A 24,576-nucleotide genomic window follows, 5' to 3' on the forward strand; every position below is an offset into this window, starting at 1 on the left:
GAATGGAAGGAATTTTCTGCTTTATTAAGCATACACACTTGTTATTTCAGTGGGTCACATTTCTCCTGAACATAATATGCTAAAAATTATTGACCCGGTCCTTTTCCCAAATGTGCTCTTAAAGCTGATATCTGGAGTTTCTGAGAAATCTATGTTTATGTATCATTCTTTAGAAATGTGAAAAAATCCCTAATTAGTCTTTTACTATGGTCTACTGCTGGTGATCATTCATATACATTAATGTTTATAAGCCCCTCCCTCGTCCTATAGACCCCTATACACATGGATACGATCACTGACTGTGCCGAGCCAATAGGCTTCTACTTCCTGTAGCGGACTCTGTCAATCAAAGTCAATGCAGAACTGTGCACGGAAACAAGGCCGTGCGTCACATCAGCAAATATGTAAATATGATTTTGGCTCTTACCTGACCCATAGACATATCGATGTCACCTTGTTATGTTCCACGATGCGCATGCAGAAAAGTAGAGGCGTGGCTTCTGGTAGATTGGCAGAGGCAGGGGGAGGAAGTGGAGCTGTTGAGGGCGGGGCATCGAGACATTTCTCAGAAACTACGGATATCAGCTTTATTGTAAATTTTGCCCGATATATGATATCCGATATTTCACAATATATTTACAATATAACTATTTAGTAATATTTTTCTATGCCAACCTCAGTATACTTAAAACTATTGGACACTTACAACAATCGACTATTTAATAAAAGTTCACGCACAAGCCAAAAAAAAAAGTTCTCATTTACTCTTTTCGCTTTGCATAATTTACTGTAAATTCCAGCTGCTACTTTTTTGCCACGATGTGAACCCTGCAGCTTGAACAATGACTCAGCTATTTAATGGATTTTCTCCAGGTTGACGAGCTTCATACCACCAAAAAATTGAGCTTGAATTATTCCGAAATGTGTGTGTAATACTTTATTGATATCCTATATTTCGCCATATATTTAAAATACAATAATTTAGCAATAATTCATTATGCCAACCTCAAAACACTTAACACTATTGGACACTTAGTTAAATGGACTTTTAAGCAATGCTCCACACAAACAAACCAAAGTGAGAATAAAAACAGTTTTCATTTTTTCTCTGTATTTTTGAAGTTATTTCTTTTAATAGTTGGTTCTGCTCGTGGACGGGCGGTCAGCGGTGTAAATCACATCTGTGTGTTGATCTCGTTGTGTCTATATTTGACAGGCAGAAGCACCTCGACCAATAGGATGATCCGCATGGTGCATCGTACACTTGTATGAGTGTTTTTTTAGTGACTGTGACATATCCAGTGATTCAATTAATTTTTTTTGTTCTCTACATTTTGACAGTTTTGGTTGGATTTCTCTCAGCAGATGTTTATTCCTTCATTTTATTGTGACAGGCTTTTTGTTCGAAAGGGACTGCTGAGTAGGTGTTTGTTTTACGCTTCTTAAATATTAATTGTTGCTTTTCAATTCTTGGATTTGTTTTAGAGGACTTGTATTTTACACACAAAAATTGTTGTTTGTAGTCTTCAACTATGTTAACTATCACTCATTTATTAGCTGTTATTCAGCTGCAGGGTAAGTAAGAGTTTAGTATAACAAATGGCTACGCACTTTCAGTCTCATTAAGAAAAAATGTTTTATATCCCAATAAACAATAACATTTATACTATAAATTTAAACAGATCAGATTGTTTCTTATTTTCCCACATGCAGTTATGGACCAATGAAAATAATTAAAAAAAAAAAAGTATGTTTCCTGATTTCTAGAGCGTGTGAGCCTAGAACCAATGCATATATGGTTATATAACAGACCCATTTATTATAAACCAATGGATTACATGTAATTAACCTTTTAGAATAAAAATATATTCCTAATCTAAAAGGTTAATCATATCATATATCTACTATGATTGAATAAAATACATTTAAAAATAAAATAGAAAATATTGAAAAAATAAATAAAAATAAAAAAAACTATATATATTATATTGGAGATTTTAGATGCAGTCCAAAAAAATCCGATATTCGTTTTCTGGCTGATATCGGACCGATTTTCAATATTCGCGTTTGGTGAAATAACCCAAAGTTTGAGTCTAAAATAAAAATGAAAAAGTTGCTATAAGAAAAAAAAAAATCCCAATAACCTTTTTACTATAAATTAAAACACATCAGATTATTTTTTATATTCCCACATGTGGTTATGAACCAATGTAAAAATATATATTATTCATATTTCCAGAGTGTGTGAGTCTAGAACCAATGCATATCTGTGACTAATCATTAGTGATGTGAACAGTCTATGTTCATAGCTCTAAGCTGATCACATTACAGGGAGCTGAGACATATGCTAAGTAGTTTACTGAAGACCCAAACATGTTCCAGACCCAAACACACACTGATTTAGTGACTATTTAGAGGAGCTGACATGTCCACCAGATAGGATGTATAGCAGATCTATTTCTGTAGGAGGAGCTTATTACTATACCATATTTACCTTTATATGTGATGGAGTTACAGACATATTGAAAGATGAACATGGATGAAAAATAACAATGATTGAAAATCCACACACACACCCCTCATTGAATTCTCCATATCTCAAAAAGTGTTCATCCAATCAAACTCAACATTTACAGTGTCTATTTGAACAATCACAGAAAAAGTGGTATAATATTCTGACTTTTCTGAGATCAAAGTGTGTGGGATGTCCTGAAAATATGGAATGACTGTATATAGAAAGAATCCGACGAATACAAAGAGATTCTGCAAACGTGTCCAATTTTCCTATTTTGAGCTACAGATGTTTTCTATCTTTTATTTGTGGCTGATAATGTCCACCAGGATTTAGCTAATATTTCTTTTACTGGCCCAAGTTGTTCAAAAGGTGGACGTAAATATGTCTTGGTTTCATTAAACCTATAATTTGTTGCAAATCCCTTTGAGCTGCTAAAGCCCAGGAATAACTGCCTTCAATATAGAGTCATTACAAAGGGCTCCATCTGCTCCACTGAGATTAAATGTACCAATAAAGCCAAGTAAAGAGAAGCCCTAACTGTAGCAGTGCGTACATTGTAACTATCCATCTACTGGTTGTATTGTTGCTACGAGAGAGGAACTGGTGGCCAGTGAGCAATGCTTCTATAATTGATCCTACAGTGTAGCAGGTATGACTCACTGCTGGAAAGCACAAAAGGAACAATTTACACACATGCATTTACCAAAGCATGTACCATATATATACCGAGCAGCACAGCATTAGCAACAATGGCTGTTAGCTAAAGCAGTCGCTATGTGGTTCCATCAACCCACGGGTTACACCGAATCAATTCCTCCTCGAGGTGAAAACAAAGGGCCTTGATCGACTGATTTACCTGCAAACTCAACAATAACATCTTTATATTCCACTTTGAACCGATGGCAGATCCCACAGTCTGTCCTGTGACATGGAGAGTTTTTAATTAGTTTTAACTTTGAAAAGCTGCGCTTAACTGGAAAAGTCTCACAGTTTGGAAAAGTTTATTCAATCTCTTGAAGCTAACAAAGTGTTCTACGTGCTGCAGTTGTTTACCTTTTGGATTATCACTGGAAATATCCTCAACTCCACAAATACGTCCGTGTGCATTTATCCTGAGATTTGTCTGTTAATAATGCATCAATTTTACATAGAGCTTTTTTGGACACTCAAAGTAACTTTACAGAATTAAGAGATTATTCTTTCACTCCACACTTAGTGGTGGTAAACTACTGTTGTAGCCACAGCTGCCCTAGGGCAGACTGATGGAAGCGAGGCTACCATAGTGCGCCATCTGCTCCTCCGACCACCACCAACCCTCACTCACACACTACATTCATACTAGGCAATGTGGGTGAAGTGCCTTGCCCAAGGACACAATGACAGATACCACTGGGTGACTGCCACCCACTGTGGCCCCTGGAATTCTCAGTGGTCTCCATCATCTACTGACCAGGACCAGACCTGCTTATCTTCAGAGATCTAACAGGATCAGACAATGACAAACTGGTAAGTCAGTCTTCTCCATTTCACACAGTTTGGTCAGATCAAAATAAATCTAAACATGTTTTAAACTGTTACGGCTGGTGCCGTATTGTGTATAATTTACTGTATATGTTGGTGGGAGAGTGAGAGCTCTCCCATAATGTAACAACTTTCCCCAAAGCTGATTGGTTCTCCCCAGGAGTGGCCCCTACAAATGAACTGTCCGTCCTGGAGGCAGTAGTGGTTGCTCTCCCTTGTCGTGATCGTGATTATGTGACCCTGTATTAATGTGTGGTTTCCCTGGTTTATTTAAGTTAGACCCGTATCCAGAATTATTGTTTTATTTGTATAGAAGAAGAATCTGTAGGGGTGAGCTGCCACTTTGTGTTCAGGTTTATATAGAAGTTTTGTTTGTTGTTTTGGCCAATTGTACACTTACACAATGTTGTACACTTAGTTATTATCAATGACCTTTGTCTTTTTGCAAATCCCAGTGTTGTGAAATATGTTATGTTTCTTGATCCTAGAGCAGGGGCGTAACATAAAAAAACTCCTGTGTTTGTTTAAAACAGGAAGCATGTCGACAGGTAAACTTCATTAGAGAGGCATAAGGACAAAGTCTCAATTGATGGATTTATTTATCTTATTTATTTATTCATATATGCACAGGCTGGTTTGCACAGCCAATGCTGGAGCTGTATTTGGGCCTTAAAAATTTGACCTGGACTTCCATTGCGACGCTACAGCAGGATGAACGCGTAGCAGTGAGCTCCCACTAGTGGGTCTGAGAGAAGTACCTCTACCTTCTAGAATTCAGAGCCTTCTTAGATCAGTGAGCTGATCCAGCCTTACACCTGCTCTGGCTCTGTGGATCAGAGTCTGCTGATGTTCCTATCACTGGTTTTTGGACCAGAGGACACAGATCCTTCCAGGCTGTTGCTCAGGCTCTGGAACGATCTTCTGTTCTGTCTGCGTTCAGTTGACTCTGTCGTCACCTTCAAAAACCAACTTAAGACCCATTTATTTGTTCATTTATTTAATCAGCTGTTGGGCTGCGATGATTCTATGTTGTCATGATCTTTTATATTGTGTGTACTTTTAAATTTTAAACTGTTGTGAAACACTTTGTGGCTTTTGTCTGTGCTATATAGATAAATGTTACTTACTTACAGCTCAATGGAAACACTTTTTACACAATCACACGTCACAGGACGTGACGTACCTGGTCACATGACCACTTCTCTCTGAGAAAACATGGCACAGTATGTGTGGACAGAAGAGGACACCCAGACATTTCTTAGTATTAGACTTCAAGTGTAAATCCACCCACAGGTTTTTGCTGACCTGCCACTAGTAGATTATGGGCGTGGCTCCTAGAGGAGTAAAGACATGGCCAGTCACAGAAGCCCCACCCCCACAGCACTGCACTGTTCCATCAATGCTCACTGTGGAAACCAGTCCTTCCTCCATCTTTTAGAGAAGGGGCGATGCCAACAGTGATGGTTAGTGACATCACTGATCTAATATCAATTGCAATAGCAACGTTGAACCCATAGAGGGCAGTGACTATGACATGTTACTAGTAAAAACTACATTTATATACTTTGACTGAAATGTGAAGAGTGGGACTAGGATCAATAAACTACATTAATTCATTCCTAATCATATATTGATTCAGCAGAAAATAAGTGGCTACACTTTAATAATTATTACTGCCACATTACACAGCAAACAACAAAGAAATCCTCCCCAAAAACAATCCTCAATGGAAACGTGCTTAATGCACCTTTATACTTTGTCAAAACTTTATAAATATCAAAAAACTGTATTGGAAACACAGCAAGTTACCAAGACTATTTCAAACTGCACTAAATCTATCCCAACAATACAATGATTTCAACTCTCAAAAAAGTGTTGTTTCTCTTGTTATTTTGGTTTCTTTGACTTCTCTGGAAAACAAAAAAGAACATCTGGACATCCTTTTTTAACCCTTCTGTGAACAAGTGATTGATTTCTCTGCATTTGATTGGTTGAGGAGATAAATATGATGATTAAAGTGTGTCCTACCCCACGGTGAGATGTGCTTCCACATGATGTTGGCCTCTGGTCGTCCCACTGCCAAACACATGAGGTTAACGTTGCTGCCTTCGTTCACCGTCACGTCCTTCGATATGTTGGTGATCCTGGCGGGAACTGGAAAAAGAGAAAAAAGACGTCCGTGATTGATGCTTTTCTGCCTAATTATCGACACGTGAGCAGAGACTCGGCAGGCCATGTGATTGGAGGCGTCGCGAGGGTAAAAATAACCCCTGAGGTTGGGGACTCGATTAGCATGAAATTAGCTGACAAGTCTGACTATTCTCTGCTCGGCTGTGGTGTTACACATGATTGATTTTCCTCATCATGTATCATCGTGTTCACAGAGCCTCAGATGAAGAGTCAGAAATGATCGCGCTTCACCCTCATACTCCACGGAATTAAAGATAAGTCGTAGAGATGCTCATTAAATATCAGCATTTGGATCTTTTCCTTCACAGATATGAAAACGTGGCTATTTTAGCATCATTTGTCTATATTCTGTTTGCTTTCCAATGGTGCCATGATAAAGTTTTTACTGCTCACTGCAGAGGAAATAATGATGCTGCCAGTAAAACTATAAATTTAATAAAACATGGTCACTGTGTGTGGTCTGTGCCACAGGATTAAACCTGGAGTGATCATCTAATTAACCTTTGGATTTGGATTCATTTCTCACCATTTCAGAGCATTTAAAACACTGGAAGCCGAACACAACTAAAAGTATTCTCAATATTGACCTGTAACTGTACATGACAGCACACCAGGCAGGAAGAGACAACTGAACAAATGTATTAACAGATATTTCCAGGTTTAGATAAATATGTAAGACAACTCATAACCTTCAGTGTTTCGTTTTTATATCTCCGAAATCTTCAAATAAAAAAAAATAAATAAATCAGGGTCACATGTGACCCAGTTTGACCCTTATGTGGGTCGGACCAGAAAAATCCATGGTTTTGTGAAGGAAAAAGCAACACATTTTGACTTTGCAACAAACTTTCTCAAAATTTGCCAAAATTATGTTGGATAATTTGCAATAATTTTCCAGGTTTTTAAAAATAACTGCAATTTAATATCACTGTACAATTATAGGCAAAACAAAACAGCAGCTGTTAGCATTTAAAGACACATTTTAAACGTCGGTCAAACATTCAGTTATTAACAGAAAAAAATCCAAAAATATGGTCATTTGCTTTCAACAATTATTTACTGGATCCATAAGAGAAAAAACTGATGTTTAGAAATGACATTTTTGTATTGACTCCAATTGTTCGATGAGAGCAAAATTCAAAATGCAGTAAAATAAAAAGAAATAAAAGTCGACCGAGATGTAATGATTAAGTGTGTTAGCACATGGGCTAATCTGCAACACCTGTCCCCAGGAGGCTTTTAAAATATTAAAAGTAATGGAAGTAATAAATATGTGCTATTAAAAAAACTACATTACAATAAAAGAAAAGGAATATTCAAGGTTAGAATCAAGAATATTTTGCCATAACTTGAAATAAGATGATAATAATTATCCTGAAAACACGACGTTTGTCTCCAAAAGAAACCTCTACATTAACGTTCTCTAACTGAAGACACTCACTGGCTGTTTCAGGCTTTAACTTACACCACATTATGCTGAGTCATGCCAACCACAGGCTGATCAGTCCTGATTGTTTCTTTGATAATGTGGATCTTTGGCCTGAAACACTTTGAACAGTGGATGTTACAATATAAACGTTAATATCTACAGTAGCTGTTTCTGTCTAAAAAGTGAAATATGGGGTTAGTGAAGCAGCTTTTTAAACGTGATTCTAACCTAACATTTCCAGATCAGCAGTTTTCTGCACTTTCCAGCTGTGGTTATACATTTATTCTTTGGCTTAGAGGAGAAATGTAGCCGTCATTTTAAAGTTTGTCACACATTCAAAGACAAAGTTATGCTGAATTATTTTATCTGATTTCTCTGTGGAACAGAAGCTAAACTTTTCCTAACATTGAGGGATTCCTTCCTTTCACAGCAAAGTGGAAAGTGTTGGTAAAATAGAAAATTGCTGTAGATGTTTTCTCCTGGTTTGTGCGTGAAAAGATTCCACCATGAAGGCTGTCAGTGAACACATCACTATGTTTACGTCTGGAGTCAAAGTTTATTTGAATAGAACTTCATGTCCCTACGATGGCTGACGACTGCCAGATTAAAACCTTTAAAATACTCAATGTTTATATTCCTGCATCATACAAAATAAAGATTTTCAATGGGCTTTTTTGTACGCACAAGTTATTCCTGTGAAAACAAGGATATTGAGTCATTCCATGTCTTTATGACAAATATTCAGGATATCCAACACAAACATCAGTCTCAAAAAAATGATTATTCAATAGTCACTGTACGTTTTTAGTTTGATTGGATGAATACTTTTAGAAATATGGACAATTTAGTGAGTGGGGTTTGTGTCGATTTTCATGCTTTCTTATTTTCTTCCATTTTCAGATTTCAATATCTCAGGAACTGCATCACACAGGAAACTGAAATTTAATATAGTAATAATAATGATAAACTTTATTTATATAGCACTTTTCAAACACAATGTGCTTCCCAAAGGCAGCTATACATTAGAAAATAAGAGACATATTTTCATCAGAGATTAAAACAGTTTAGGAAACAGAAACAAGTTAGAAGTTATTAAAAACAGGAAAGGCTCTCTGATAAAAGCACATTTTAAGAAGTCATTTAAATATTGTCACAGAGTCATCAGACCTGATCTCCTCAAGCAGATCATTAGTTTTCAGCCAGGCCCATGGAACAGAGAGCAGACCTTAGCTTGAGGATCCTAAGGTACCTGCTGGGGTATACGGTACAAAATGATATGAGGTAAGTCATGGCAAGGCCATTTAGGGCTTAAAAGTAATCAATAAAACCTTATAATCAATCCTTAAACATACTAGGAGCCAATGTAAAAATGCTAAAACAGAACTAATATTGTCATATTTACGGTTTATGTAATTTTGATCGATGCAGGTATAGTAATAAGCTCCACCTACTCTCTCAGAATATAGAAATAGATCTGCTATACATCCTATCTGGTGGACATGTCAGCTCCTCTAAATAGTCACAAAGTCAGTGTGTGTTTGGGTCTGGAACATGTTTGGGTCTTCAATAAAGTACTTAGCATATGTCTCAGCTCCCTGTAGTGTGATCAGCTTAGAGCTATGAACATAGACTGTTCACATCACTAATGATTAGTCACAGATATGCATTGGTTCTAGACTCACACGCTCTGGAAATATGAACAAAATAAGTTTTTTATTTACTATTTTTATTGGCCCATATCTGCATGTGGGAATGTAAGAAAAAATCTGATCTGTTTTAATTTATAGTATAAATGTTACTGTTTATTGGGAAATCATTTTTAATGCAACTCCTTTTTTTTTTTTGGACTCAAACTTTGGGTTATTTCACCACTCGCAAATATTGAAGATCCTTAACACGAGGCCATTATAGCCAGGGTTGGGGTCAATTATAATTGCAATAATTGATAATCAATTTCTTTTTTTTTTTTTTTTTTTTTTTTTTTTATCTTGTCTGCACATGCTGTCGAAGGTTAACACTACAAGAAGTGCAATCTTTTAACAGCAATGCATATTTTATTATTGCAATTAAATAAATTTATTTATTTCATTGCATAATTGTGACCATCACCAGCTCTCCCTAGGGAAGGGTAAGAAATACTTTATTAAAGGGAGGATGTAAAAGAGAGAGGGCAGTGTTACACCAAGGTGAGGGGGTGGAGGGGGGTGGGGAAGTTAACAGGGAAGAGGGATACAAGATAGGATATAGAATGGGTGGGGAATAGTTGTTAGGTTTTAAGTGATGCGATGTGAAATTGTGGTTGTGTATATTGTGCTTATTGTTGTGTTATCAAGCCAGTTTGGTGACCAGTGTGCGGTTTAGGAATAATGGTGGTGGCTGTGAACAGAGAAAGAGGTGAGTGGAAATTCCATAAAACAGGTATTTGGGAACAACGTGTCTATGGTTGAGCCCAGTATGAGTGTTATCCCACAGCCCAAGGCCAGTGCATCCATGACAAATGTATTTCCAAGAACCGCCACTGCAAAACCCAAGAGCCGCCCCCGGGCCCGAAGAAGCAGTCAGGCCAGCAGCAAGAGCAGGCAGCCTAAGGGCCCCCGGCGACCACCCCACGGCCAAGCAGCCCCCCGAACGCCCCCAAGATCCCAAGCCGAGAGGCAGCCATCGCCCCCCCCATACACACCCGAGAAAGCCCCAAGGAGCCAAGGACCCAGCGCACCACGCCACCGATCCCACCCCCGCGCCGCCCGCGCCACGAGCTTCAGTTTTTTTTTTTTTTTTTTTTTTTTTTAAAGCCAGGGCCCCCCCAAGGGCCAAGCCAGACCGCCCCGCCGGGACGTGGCCCCCTATTCCGGCCCCCGACACCCTACCTCAATTTCAACTATGGCGTAATTATAATTTTTAAAATCAGTTGCTGTCGTACTCGTAATTAAATTGTAATTGAGCTTAGATGATTTAATGCTAAACTGGGGAAGAATGTTACAATTCTATACATATGTAGTTAATTATTAAAATGTTTAATATCAAGCTTTCCCACATTTATCATTAAAAAATTATTACTGACACCAGAAATCAGAAAAATTATTTTTTTTTTTTTCAAGCAGATATTTTTCTATATTCTGAGAGAGTAGGTGGAGCTGTATTACTATTAAGAATGAGCGATATTTTATCGTTTATGATTTATCGTCAAAAACATTCTCACCGGTAAGAATTTGTCATCTCATGATATAAACGATAAATTCCCATGTGGGAAAAGAGCCATTTGTCCCTTAATTTAACTAAGAATGCCCAAAAAAAAACGTTTGTTGTCAACTTATTTTTCTCTGGAGCGGAACGTTGTTTACGGAAGCTCTGACGTGCATCGTCCCCTTCACACACCGCCATCTGTCTGTGTGTCAGGTGATCGTCATGGCTACCTGAAGCTACCTGAAGCTGTGATACATCATAAACCACTACTTGGTTTAAACCATCCAACATCAACAAAATGAACCAATCCTAGTTCCTCCATCAGATCCACCCAAAGTTCTACAAACACGGGGACAGAGATGAACCTGTAACAATGATTATGACCTGGGAACTCAACTAAAGCTAACTATGCTAAGCTAACACACCGACACACAGAGCTAATGCTAACCACTCCATATGAGGAATAGACAAAGTTAAAAAAAACATGTTTTACTGTCATAAAACCACAGAGAACCATCGATTTGTTTATGGTCAGATTTAACACTTGTATGGAAGAATAAAAACTAAACATGTCACACGTTGTGTGAAATAAATATTAGCATTAATACTAATGTCACTATTAATTCATCCAAACTTGTGAAACACTATTTTTAAATTATATTTCATGTGTTCACAGACAAAGCTGGTCCCATTAGACTAATGTAACTATTAAGATTATTACACATAAATATAATGAATAATTAAATCAGCTTGATCTGGTTTAATTATAGGAAATCAGAGAAATATTTATCAACCTTAACTTTATGTAACTCAGAGAAATGAAACAAGATTCATCAGCAGTAAAAACACTATTGAAGTTATTTTTTTTGCTTTTCATGTACTTTTTTTTTAGAAAACAATTTTATTTCAAATGAGGAAATAAATGAATTACATACAATAACACTAATAGTGACCCACATGCACTAATATGTTCCATAAAATATCAACTCATGAATCTTTGAGTCAGCAGTTATTGTAGCCTTTTTAAATGTGTCTGATGTTGATGTTATTAAATGTATTTGTGTTTGTAAATAACCTGTTTTTACACTAAGTTGGGATATTTTTTATTTATTGTGAATTTTTTATCGCTATCGTGATAAATACCAGAAATTATCGGGATTTTTTTTTTTTTTTTTGTGAATATCGCCCATCCCTAATTACTGTAGCACATTTATAAAAATGGAAGAATAAGGACCACCCACACACCCACACCCACACATCTTAAAAAGTTTTCATCAGATCAAACTAAACATTTCCAGTGTGAATATTAAATAATCACAGAACAATTAGTAGAAAAAAAAAAAAAAAAAAAAAATCAGATTTTTACTACTGTAGCTGAAAAAAAATTAATTTACATTAAATATTCTTATAAATCTGTTTCCATGTTTTTTCCACTGATTCATTAAAAATATCTTCTTTAGTGTAAAATCGTATTCATACTTTTACACACAAGTCGAATCTCAAACAGGAAGTAAGAGCTTTTGTTTTCAGAGAAAAAAGAACTAAATAATGTCACTTTATTCATCATTGTTGGGTTTGTTTCTTAGATTCCTATAAAGCAACAGGTTTGTTGGGCACTGGCTTTGTGGTTCAGTCCATGGTGAAGCGGTGATGGATGCTCCCATGGTGCCGTGCTGCCGGGGGTTGATAAGATGTTTGAATGCAGCAAATTATGAATGAAAATTCATCCATTGTGTCAGTGAACTGGTTTAAAAAAGAGGGCTGTTCTACAGCAGAGGGTTTCTGCTTTCATTTAATTACACTTCTTTCTATTTCACACTCTTGGAACTAAACCACAGAAAAATATGCTAAATATGACTCAAATACCAATGGTGGAACTAGATTAAAAAACATAATAGAGTCTATGTAATTAATTAATCCAAGTAAACGGCCTAAAAATATTTGGCATGAGAATCAACATTTTCCAGTTTAAATGTATGTCGATATGACTGATAACTGAAAACAATAAAGGAGCTTAAACAACTAAATAGTGTTTATTATTTACATCACTGAGTGCTAACAATGTGTAATATGAAAAAAAAAAAATAAAAAATGATTGCATTGTTCACAAAGCACTAACTTACATTTAACTCACTCAGTGCCATTGACGAGATAACTCATCATTTGCACTTTTTCACGGGGATTACTAGAAAACACCCCGGCGGAGGTCTCTCATCAGTATCTAAGCTGTGGGGTGTTGTAGTGACCAATTGTGTCCTGATGGCAGCAGTGCACCTTTAGATGAGAGATTAGCCACTGATGCTACCCAGCAAATGAGGAAGAAGCAGGAAAATAAGTGAGATTGTGTCTCTATGAAGTGATATATATTTTTTAGTTTTATATAAGGAAACAATGTACAGATCTTAGAGTTGTCACTAAAGCAAAAAAAAAAGGCTTTAAAGTCACTGACAAGGTTTTTTTGTTTACAAAAAAGCTTTTTGCTCTGAAACTGAAGATTTGTGTAAAACTTGCTCTATTCAACGGCTGATTACAAAAGAATGAAACAAGCCAGAAACATTTTTTTTTTTTTTTGATGAAAGTAGAGGCTTCAACCTTTCAGAATCTGGTGTCAGATTTCAGATAGTCATAGCAGAAAATATTCTGTGGGTCTTTAAAATCAGTCAAAATGCTCAAAAACGGCTGGTACTGCATGAGATAACTAAGATATATTCATGCCTTTCTGGATTTTTAGGTAACTTTCTTAAAAAAAAATGTTTTGTGTAAACAAAAACAGATGAACAAATATTATATATAATATTTTATATTATATAATATAATATTTCATGTATTTTACGAAGTTCATTTATTTTCTTATTATTCATAAATTATATTGAGGTGCTAGCTGCTACATGTTTAGCATTGAGGTGCTAGCTGCTACATGTTTAACATTGAGGTGCTAGCTGCTACATGTTTAGCATTGAGGTGTAGCTGCTACATGTTTTCATTTCCATTCTGGAATTCCCAAATACTTATTGCTCAGTCATTTCTCACCTTGTTATAACAACCTACCAAAGATTATTCTGTACATGTAAAGCCAACCTATTATATACACTCGTTGATTTGTTCTTCAGTTTTCCAGGTGCTTATACGGCATGATTGCAGCAATTTTTAAGCTTGAACAGTTGCAATTTCTTACAAAATCTTTAAATTTTTCTCAAAATTATGACATAATATTGCCCTTAATTAAATAAAAATTGGTCACAAAATCATAATAAAATCATCAGTGTAGAACGATATACTTGGATATTCTTGGTTTCTTAAATATTGTGTACTTTATGTATATGTAGAAGTGAAAACTAAGGGACAATATTGTTGAAATTACCAATTTTCCAGCATAAAATCTGTGGAACACTTGAGATCAAACTGCTCCGTATTTGACCCCTAAATTAAAATAAGTTGGACACCTCTGCTGTATGGCAATAAGCATCAATGTTAGCATCAGTATTAGCATCAGTATTAGCATTAGTATTAGCATCAGTATGAGCTAGCTGTTGGAATTAGGGCAGTGTTTGCCTCAGATTTCATTATTTATTCACATTAACTCTGTAGATCTGTGATATTAATCATTGAGTTGATATTTCGCTCAAATTTTTGGGGTCTACAGTCATCATCGTTTGTCTTATTCAGTTATTAATAAAAGGTTTCTGTCATCCTAATAATAAAAAACAATGTACACGCGCGCGCACACACACACACACACACCTAATGGAGGCTGTTTACAGCTTTTAGACGTAAAAGCAGGAAGTAAAACTTGACGAGCTTAGTAATACTAGAGCAAACGCTGCTATTGTTTCACATGAACAAACGTTTCTGAAGTCACTTATTGCAGCGCTGTTGAAATGCTCCAGAAAACAGGCAGCGTAAATATTCATGAGCATCTACTAGTTCCAGTGAAATAAACTTCTTTAAAGCAGCTTCACAAACAACACTGAACTAATGTAGTCGTTAAATAATGTTCAGTCACTGATGACTTATTAGCAGCTGGTTGGGTTTTCCTGAGCCTCGCTGACCTTCAGCAGACATCAATGAATCAGTGTGTGTGTGTGTGTGTGTGTGTAGAGTTAAAGACAGGCCCTACAGCTTTATAAAGCCAGTAGCTGTAGTGGTTACCAACCTTTTTCTCGTCGTGACCCCATTTTTATATCACAAATTTCTGGCAACACTTTTTTTTTCATGTCTTGTCTAGAGCGTCTGATCGAATTTTACAAACTCATCAAAATGTCTGGGTTTCCCAGGGACCCTGAACGCATCTCGGTGAACACATTAATTTTAATGGCCATAAATCTGCTAATATTTGCTCTATCAGAGAAACTCCACCAGTTTCTGAAAGCTAACGAGCGTCATTACTGTAATTATACTCACAAGTGATGGAATCATCACACACAAGGAAAAGAGAAGAGATACTCACTAGATTTATTTTGAAAAACTCAACCTATCCTATAGAAATAGATATTTCAATGAAATTGAGATTGTGTGTGTGGTGTTTAAATTTGAAAAAAAGAATGATATTTAAGCTGTTTTTTTTAAATTGTGCAAAATAGATAAAAAAATATTTATATATTTATATAATTTTAATGAGTATTTTATATTCTATTTTAACCATTGGCATTTTAACAACCACATTTTAACAGTATTTATTATGTGCGTATATTATTTATTTGTCGAGCTTTAACAAAGACACAAATCAAATATTAACAATCATCATTCTTTGTAACCACACATTTTAAATTCAGATTGTTAAAAGTAAGATTTAAACTACTTATTAATATTAGTTAAAGAACTACTTTTAACCATTTTATCTGAACTGTATTTCACATTAATTAAATCTAGTTTGAACTTGGCAAGATCGGTTTTCACAAGGCGAGTGAGTACGTATTTGGAAATAGAAAAATGGCAAAAATGACAACCTGTATCTGGATTTGTTGACAAGTTTGTTTTTACTAATAAAATTGAAAGTAATAATGCAGGAAAAACAGAAGTCAAAACTTTACAAATGAATGAGTTTAAACAAGGTTTCCTGATGACTTTAAAATGAATTGTCCAAGCAACAGAAGTTCATATTAATCCTGTAGTTATTTAGAGGTTCTTACCATGAGATGTTCATCCAAACATGGAAAGAGTTTTTATATCAAAGTTCAGTCCCAGTTAAAGGTAAAAAAACTATTTATTCTGTAGCATTGATCCAGTTCACCCACAGTCATTAAAAGAATCAGGTGTGCACAATCACAAGGGGGAGGGGCTTCCACCTGGCCCCTCCCTCCCTCTTTAAGCAGGCGGGAGGGAGGCTCACAGAAAGTTTGACAGAACAAGGATTTATTTATCTATGTATCTATTTTCTTAGCCCATTTTTGCTTATTTTTACCCTTTTTCTGCAACTACACCAAACTTGGCACCTTTTCTGCACATTTTTCCACTTTCCAGACATGTTCAGCACCCTTACAGTATATTTACAATAACAGGAGGAATAACTTGTTATTAAATTAACTTTTTCATGAGAAATTATTAAAACAACAATGAACTTCAGTCAAATAGCACATACCACGCTCTCGAGAATTCAGTTAAATGACTCGGTTTGAGGTAAAATGATCATTTATGTTGAATTACCTTTGAAACAATATACCACACGACTATATTCAGATAAATTTAGAAATCACCGGAACAGGTCCCTGAGAGGCTCTTGACATCCGCTCATAGAATATCCATGTCAAATTAGGAGTAGTCAAATGACGCACACGGAATAATGGACCACGTTCATATATTGGTATGTGTCAATGATTCGGTAACACCAACTGTCGTAATAAATGACAAAACAACTTTAATGAAAATTGAAAAAAAAGAAAGGTAGTTGAATTGTGCGAGGCATAATCGTAATCTACGTAGAATTACCTTTGAAACGATATATCACATAACTATGTTCCCATAAATTTAGAAATGACCGGAAATGTGGGGAGGGGCCCATTTAAAAAAAAGGGCCCAGAGCGTCTCATCATATTCATTCATAGAGTATTTATACCAAACTGTATTCTGATCTATTGAGAACTAATGGAGAAGTAGTGACATGTACGAGATAATGGGCCCCATGTATATATTCGTACTGTATGTGTCAATGATTCGTACCACCAACTGTCGTAATATTTGACTCGCAAATAAATGAGAAATCACCTTTTGTTTTTTTTCTTTCCTTTTGGGGGCCCAAGGGGCCGTCCTTGGCCTTAAATTAAAAATCTGGCTCCGAGCATCAATGCGTACACGTCCATAGATTATAGCTACCAAATTTCAGCCCGATCCGTTCACGAATAAATTTAATTAATTCAATTAAATTGGGTTTTTTGCCTTTATTGGTCATATATATATATATGTTGGTACACATACTTTGAAATTTGTCCTCTGCATTTTAACCCATCCCTGGGGAGCAGTCAGCAGCCATTTTGCATCGCCTGAGGAGCAGTTCGGGGTTAAGGGACTTGCTCAACATCCCACAGTGATGGCCCAGGTGAGGTTTGAACCGGCAACCCTCCGAATACAAGCCCAGCCTAAAAAAAGCAGGACAGTCGTCCTAAAGGGACAATTATTGTTTTATAACTGAGAACTCAGTTAAAAGCTTTTAATTATGAACTATGAACTGAAGATTGATTTAAAAAATTTACTTTTCCCATCACTCTTTTTCTGCAGTAAAGAAGTTCCTTTTAATAGTTAATCAACTATACAAATATCCTACTCCTATTTTATTTATTCTATATGTTATTATAATTCTCCTTCCTCCCAGCATTCATTAATATTTATTGTAATTTGGGTCCAGTGGATTTACCACTCACTGCTGTAATAAGACTAAAATAATGCTTTATGTATGAGCTGTGATATATGGAGTGTGTGAAAGTGGGAAATAGTACATTATGGTTCTGGAAATCTACACATGTTTTAACACGTGGTGGTTATAGGTTCTATTTATTTATTCTGTTTAAACATCTTTACTGTTGACTGTGTTGACAAAACCTAATGTTTATGGTTTAGGTTGGATGTGCTCATGAAGTTAAGAACTAATAGATGTCAGACCCAAAAAGAACACGTGACTGTCTTTCACACCTGAACACGTACGTACGTCGAAAATATAAATCCTTGATGTTTAGAATGAAGGTGAAACATTTGATGTCACACTCACTGTGAACCCTGCAACACTGAAACCCAGTCCATACGTAACTTGACCTAACACTGGTCAATATATAACAAACTACAAAATAAATTGTGATCATTGGCTGTTTAAAATAACTAGTACAGTGCCCGTTGAAAGTATGTATTCATATAGTGGGAGGAGCTTAAGTAGAGTTGTCAATTATGACCAAATGAGTATGTGTTTGAAGGTTGGATGTATAAAGATGTGTACATAGTCTGTTAGGGATGTAACAGTTCACTCAACTCCCGATACGATTCGATTCACGATATGATTCTCTCACGATTTATTTTACAAAAAAGTAGAAAAATGATGACCGCAAAATATTCCTTTATTTTTTGGGGGGAAAAACTATAAGAAACTATACTGTTTTCCTTTTATTTTTCATTGTCAAAAGAATCCCTTGATAAACTGTTCAAAACAATGCAATTCAACTAAAAATAAATCTTGAATGAAATAAATAAAAGAATAATACAAATGAAGATGAAGCCTATAAATTTAAATTCTTGTTCTATAGTAAACAATGCAAAACTGCATAATAGTTCTTTTGTGCAACTGAAAATGTATTTTGTGTCTTAACAATTGGGCTTAAAAAAAACAAAACAAACACTTCACTGTATTAAGGTCAGATATTTGTTTGGACCAGCAGAGGGCGCTGGTAACCCAGTGGTCGGTTGGCATGCAGATATATTGCAGTAAAGAAGAGATGCTATGCTAGCAGACAGAGCTAATAGAAAAACTTGACTTATACATATATTCACGTAATATTACAGATATTTTTTGGTGCTAAAGGGGTAAGGAATCATTTATGAACATGTTTAAGAGTAGAAGGCGGCCAGAAAGAAAGTATTAGCAGATTTTGCCCGCCGCCAACACTTCTGCTGGTTAAAAAAAGTACTGCAATTTAATTTTTACAGTCTCGATATGAATCGTGATACCTATGAATCGATTTTTAACTGCCTTATGATTAATCGTTACATCCCTATACTCTGTACTCTGTAATAAAGGGGTTTTTGCGGGTGCAAAATAAAATAGCATGTGTGATTTACCTGGTTTAATTTTATGGGACATGTGCATGATAAATGTGTTTGTTTTTTATACTCTTTTATATATTTTTTTTGTTTTGTTTGAGATATTTTTCTGTAATGTATGTTTTTGGAGTCATTATTTTTGTATATTTCTGTTGTCTTTTTGTGCATTTTTTGTATAATTGTGGAGTCATTTTGTGTATTTTTTTTTTTTTTTTGGTGTAGTTTTCTGCAATTCTGTTGTCATTTTATTGTATTTTGAGTCTTATTCATGTTTTTGTTGTCGTTTGGTGTATTTTTCTTAATGGATGTTTTTTTGGAGTCATGTGTATTTTTGTATCTCTCTGTGTTTTTTCTTTTTGTGCATTATTTCTGTAATTAAAGAGGTGTACATACTTTGTTACTGTAATAAAGGGGTTTATTTGTGGGTGCAAAATAAAATAGTGTGTGTTCGATATACCTGGTTTAATTCTATGAGACATGAACATGATAAATGTGTTGGGTTTTTTAGAATTTACATGATACACGTTTTATAATTTAGGGATCAGCTTAATGAAATATTGAACAAAACCTTTTTAAAAGGATTTTTATAAATGTGGCCTAAAACCTTTGAAATGTTCTTATTAGAAGATTTTTGTCTAACAAAACACATTATTTTGCAACATATTCATTTTATTAACTTAAAACTGGGACTACTTTACCCTGTGTGCCGCCATGTTGAAATGACGTCATTGGTGACGCAAATCGCCCACTTTCAGTCCATTGTTCTATATGAGGTGAAGCATTCAGGGTCATTTAGCAGCTTTTTCAGTCAAAATAACAACTTGTGCTGCTTTATGTTGCTCTAAAACATCAGTACAAGTTTAAAAAGTTGATGTAAACCTCTTTTGTTTGCCAAAATTTGATAAACAAAATCTGTGGCCCGAAAAAAATTTGTGACCACAGGGGGCGACATGTTCCAACTCTGCTGTTTCATAGACAGCATGAAGAAGAGAAGAAGAGCTCTGTGAATGTAAATACAAACAACCAGGATCGGACTGAGCTCTTGGCGTGACATCATCACTTATACTGCAGCTCTGACCATACCTGTCAAATATCCCGTTTTAGCCGTGAAACTCCCGTATTTTACTCCTCTTTCCCACCATCTTCCCGTATTTGTATTTTCCTTTAAATATCCCGTATTTTAATGTAATAATAATTCAAAGATGTCTTACTAAACTGAACACCATCACTAGCCTCATGAGAACTTCCACCTGAAATGGTCTGAGTAGAAGTTCTCTATAGATTAGTGCTGACATCAGCAACAAACTCAGAAACAACAGAACAGAGATGATGAATGAAAACGTTCTGGTGATAAAAACAAAGAACTGGTGTAAATATGTTGTAAAATATAACATAGAGTTTATCTTCATAAAGACCATCAGGATGTGACACAGTTACACGTTCTGTTAGATTAATAACTGATATTTTAACGTCTACCACAGCAGAAGGAACCACGTAAGTCACCATGAAAAATCATCCAATCACAAGCTCCACAAATATACACTGTTTATAAAGTGTTAAATAATGTAAAGTCTGTAATAAATGTGTCTAATAAGTTATTAGTGAATATCAGAGAACCACATGAGTGAGTATGAGAAATTATAATAAAATATGTAATGAAAATAAAATGTTAATGTCAAACTTAAAGACAAACAATATGAAATTAACAGTAAATATACAACATGTTGACTTGTATATAAACTGTAAGTATATTAAATAAACACATGTGCTTCATATACACATTTATGTTTTTATTTAGGCTGTTTTATAATTGAATTAAAGCTGGACAATATATCGAGATTCAAGATGTATCGAGTTTTCTATTTTGGTGATATAGAAAACTATAATATTTCATATAGATAATAGCTTATTATGTATCATAATACTAGTTTTAGGAGTCGCTGCTTTTACTTCTCAGAACAACATGTAAAGCTCAGTTAGATGATTAATAAGTGTCACATATTGATCAGCTGTTTGTTAATAAATGTCCATGTGTAGCATTTAGCATCAGCAAATTTAACCCAGAATAGTTTTTCTGGTCAGACTTTATTTAATAAAATTATCTAGATTTATATCATATATCACTTTTATGAGAAAATATATTGAGATATGAGTTTTGGTTCATATCACCAGCCCTAGTAGGAATGTTCACAGCATTTTAATGTTAATAAAGGTCGACCTACCAGATTATAATCACATCATTGTATTTAGTAAGTGGTTGATAAGTAGGTATTTTAGATTTATTGTACACTTATCTTTAAATATATGGGATACTGGAGCTTGGTTGGGGGGTGGGACATCTCGTAGGGGGCGCCAGAAAAATTTCCCTTATTCTGAAATCCAAAACTTAACAGGTATGGGTCTGAGCAGTACTCGGTCCAGCTTGCCCCACCTACTTCCGGCGTCTCGAACACACTCCTTAGCAAATGACATTTACAAATTACATTTGTAATTAAAAACACTTTTACAAAAGGTCAAAACAAATCAATAAATATTGGTATTTGTGATTTTTTTTTAGATAATTATGTACCGTATATTTGTTTTCAAAATTGTAATTTTGTTGTGGAATTTGTAAATGTGTTTTGCACTTCTCAGCCACCGTAGTTTCCATTCCTCAGTGATAAGGAGATAAACTAGGCTAGGTTTCCACTGGCCCGCCAAAATAAAAGTGGCACCTGCAGTTCAAAGTGTGTGGTCATGTGGGAGCGTCTGCTGCTGCTTCTTCTTCTGTTCCAGGTTTTTTTGGTCCAAAGTGATGAAAGCAGCACTGAAGTGAAACCAAATGGCAGCGTACGACGCGGAGCATCAATATGTTAGCTTGTGATCAACAGGAGAAGCTGCTGCTTCAGATATCGTTAAAGATCCAACTTTCAGGAAAAACTGTGTTTTATTGATGAGTTGACAGATTATTACTCACTTTTCTCTGCCTTTTAGCCTTTCTCACTTTATTCTGGCTGATTTATTTCAGCACAGATGTCTTCATGCATTTATGTCACAGATGGAAATTAATCAATCTGCTGATTTATTCTCCAAAGAATTATGAAGAGAATATTAATGGTAGTTTAAATTTATTAAATATGTAACAGTGCTGAGACCGTATATTATTATTCAGAATCACAAAACACCTCAGAAACTTTATATTGTCTGTGTGCGTGCAAATCATTTAAAAATGTCAGTCTTTTATGTGTCTGTAAAATTTTAAAAAGTGGCATTAACGTTATTCTAGACATTTCTGTTTTTAAAATCATTTTTTTATTAATTTCATATAATATTTAAATTTTCTAAGAATTTGAATTTGGGGTATTAATAAGGTGTAAGCAATAATCATCAAAATGATCTCACTTTGCATGTAGTGAGTATATATAATATATTGGTTTCAACTTTTAAGTTAAATTACTGAAATAACTGAACTGTTGCACGATATTCTATTTTTGGTAAACCTGTTGACTGTCATTTAAAATATACTTTTACTTCATTCATTCTTTTTTAATGCGTGCATTTTTAATGGAAATATAGGTCTGCTTTTTCTATCACTGATTTTAATTTAAAGTACTGGTCATCATGACATTTTATTGGGTATATTAATGTTTGTATTAGGTACTACTCTAATTGCATGGCCATGAAACATGTTCAATTAACATTTACTGGCAAAGCGGATATTTTATCTCTTATTATCATATAATAAGATGGTTATCTAATATATGAAAAGGGGATATGACGGGAATTTTTTCAATTTTTTCTGTGCAGGAAGTTTTAAAAAAAACAAAGAAAACCATGTATCTGCTATTTTTCAAAAGGTAAATTGTTTCATTAAAATAATAGATAAGAATAGTAATTAATAGATATATAGGGTTATAATCATTGTTTAGAGTGATCTCAACTTCCTCTGGTAGGTTATGATGAAATATGATGGGTAATTGTAACATAAAGTAGATTTAACATTAAACACCAGCTGTTTCATTAGCTCTTTTAGATGTTTTTATTTATTTTTTAATCTCTTATCTATTATTGGCTTTTATAGTCATCACTTATTTGAGTTTCAGCAACTGTGTTACTAATAAACCATGTGATCACTTCCTACATTTCCCTGGTAGTTTCTGCTGTGTTAGCACTTTAGATAAATAAATGAAAGTACACTGTGCAGCTCCATTTCACTCCCACTTCTTTCACCGTCTGATGCTTTTATTCTGTTTTTGAGCTCAAATAGAATCTATTCTACAGAGCGCCTCCAAAAAGCAGGAGCAGATCATTTCACATCATCTCAGCAGGTGTAGATTTGGCCAAGAGACCAAAACACCTCGCACAACATTTTCTGCTCTATAGACAAAGTAAATCACCTTAACTCACAACAAGCTATCACGGGGGCTCAGTGGGGAACGGGAGTCTGTCTACAGACCTGCACTGAGACGTCCCGTCCACTGTCGTGACCCGTTCTGTTGTGAGGAACGGAAGGGGAGGTGCTGTTTAAAACCCGCCATAAAACAAAAAAAAAAAAAAAGAAGATGATGACGATAAACAAGAGGAGTGGAAGTAGTTTTTTTTGTCGTTTTTACATCAACGTGGGTGGAGACATAAGTGCTGACTTTTGGTCATTGTTGAAACAACAGAAACAGTCTTTATGCATCACAACGTTGCTCTATGTTGCCCTGTAACGTTTTATTCATTGGAAAGAAAAAACTTTTGGAACTTTGGGTATTTCTTAGCAGCTAACGGTGGCTGACGCTAACTGGGCTAACTTTAGGATTAGCCATTAATGTTTAATTTAGACATATTTATAGGATAGGCTTGCCATTATGTGTATGTGAACTTTAATGCATGTTCACTCTGCTGGCTGTAAGTCTACTGCAGAACCCTAACTCTAACCCTAACCAGTCAGATTCACTGCCCTCTGTGCAACAACGTCAAACCAGGAAAATGGGCTGCAGAGGCATTTAGAATCACAGTTAAACGGTGGCATTTCATTTAAAGCTACGATTCATGTATTTGTCCCTATGTTTGCTTATTCATAAATCTGAGCGAATGTGGTTTGGCTGGTCAAAGGGGAAAGGAACATTAAGGTAATGTACGTTGCAGTGAAGAACACCTGAAAACTCACTTTTCTTTGTGTCATTGGGAAAATGAAACCATGATTTCATAAATAATAACAGAATAGTTTAAAAATCCTTTGTGAGTTATTCCTTAACAGCCAAATCAATATCAGAAAATGGAAGTGTGTGTGTGTGTGTGTGTGTGTGTGTGTGTGTGTGTGTGTGTGTGTGTGTGTGTGTGTGTGTGTGTGTGTGTGTGTGTGTGTGTGTGTGTGTGTGTTTGTGTGTGTGACCATTAAATGCTACTGTAATAGCATGCATGTTGGGGTCATGTGTGCTGTGACGTGCATGTGACCATGTTTTACAGCATAGTTAGGCTGTAATGCAGCTGTTTTTCAATTTCAGAAATATTTGCCAGTCGATCAATCCTGGTG

At 35.4% G+C, this 24,576-nt stretch overlaps 1 protein-coding gene across 1 annotated transcript in view; it reads right to left on the reverse strand.

Annotated features, from left to right (window-relative positions):
• opcml (opioid binding protein/cell adhesion molecule-like) overlaps window positions 1-24,576 on the reverse strand; it is a 279,420-nt gene that overhangs the window by 102,606 nt on the left and 152,238 nt on the right. The window contains exon 3 of the mRNA XM_028466177.1: window positions 6,065-6,190. Coding sequence (XP_028321978.1) covers window positions 6,065-6,190 — 126 coding nt within the window. The remainder of the gene's footprint in view (window positions 1-6,064; window positions 6,191-24,576) is intronic.

Source organism: Gouania willdenowi, chromosome 14, assembly GCF_900634775.1.
Source record: "Gouania willdenowi chromosome 14, fGouWil2.1, whole genome shotgun sequence".
In the NCBI taxonomy this organism is placed as follows: Eukaryota; Metazoa; Chordata; class Actinopteri; order Blenniiformes; family Gobiesocidae; genus Gouania; species Gouania willdenowi.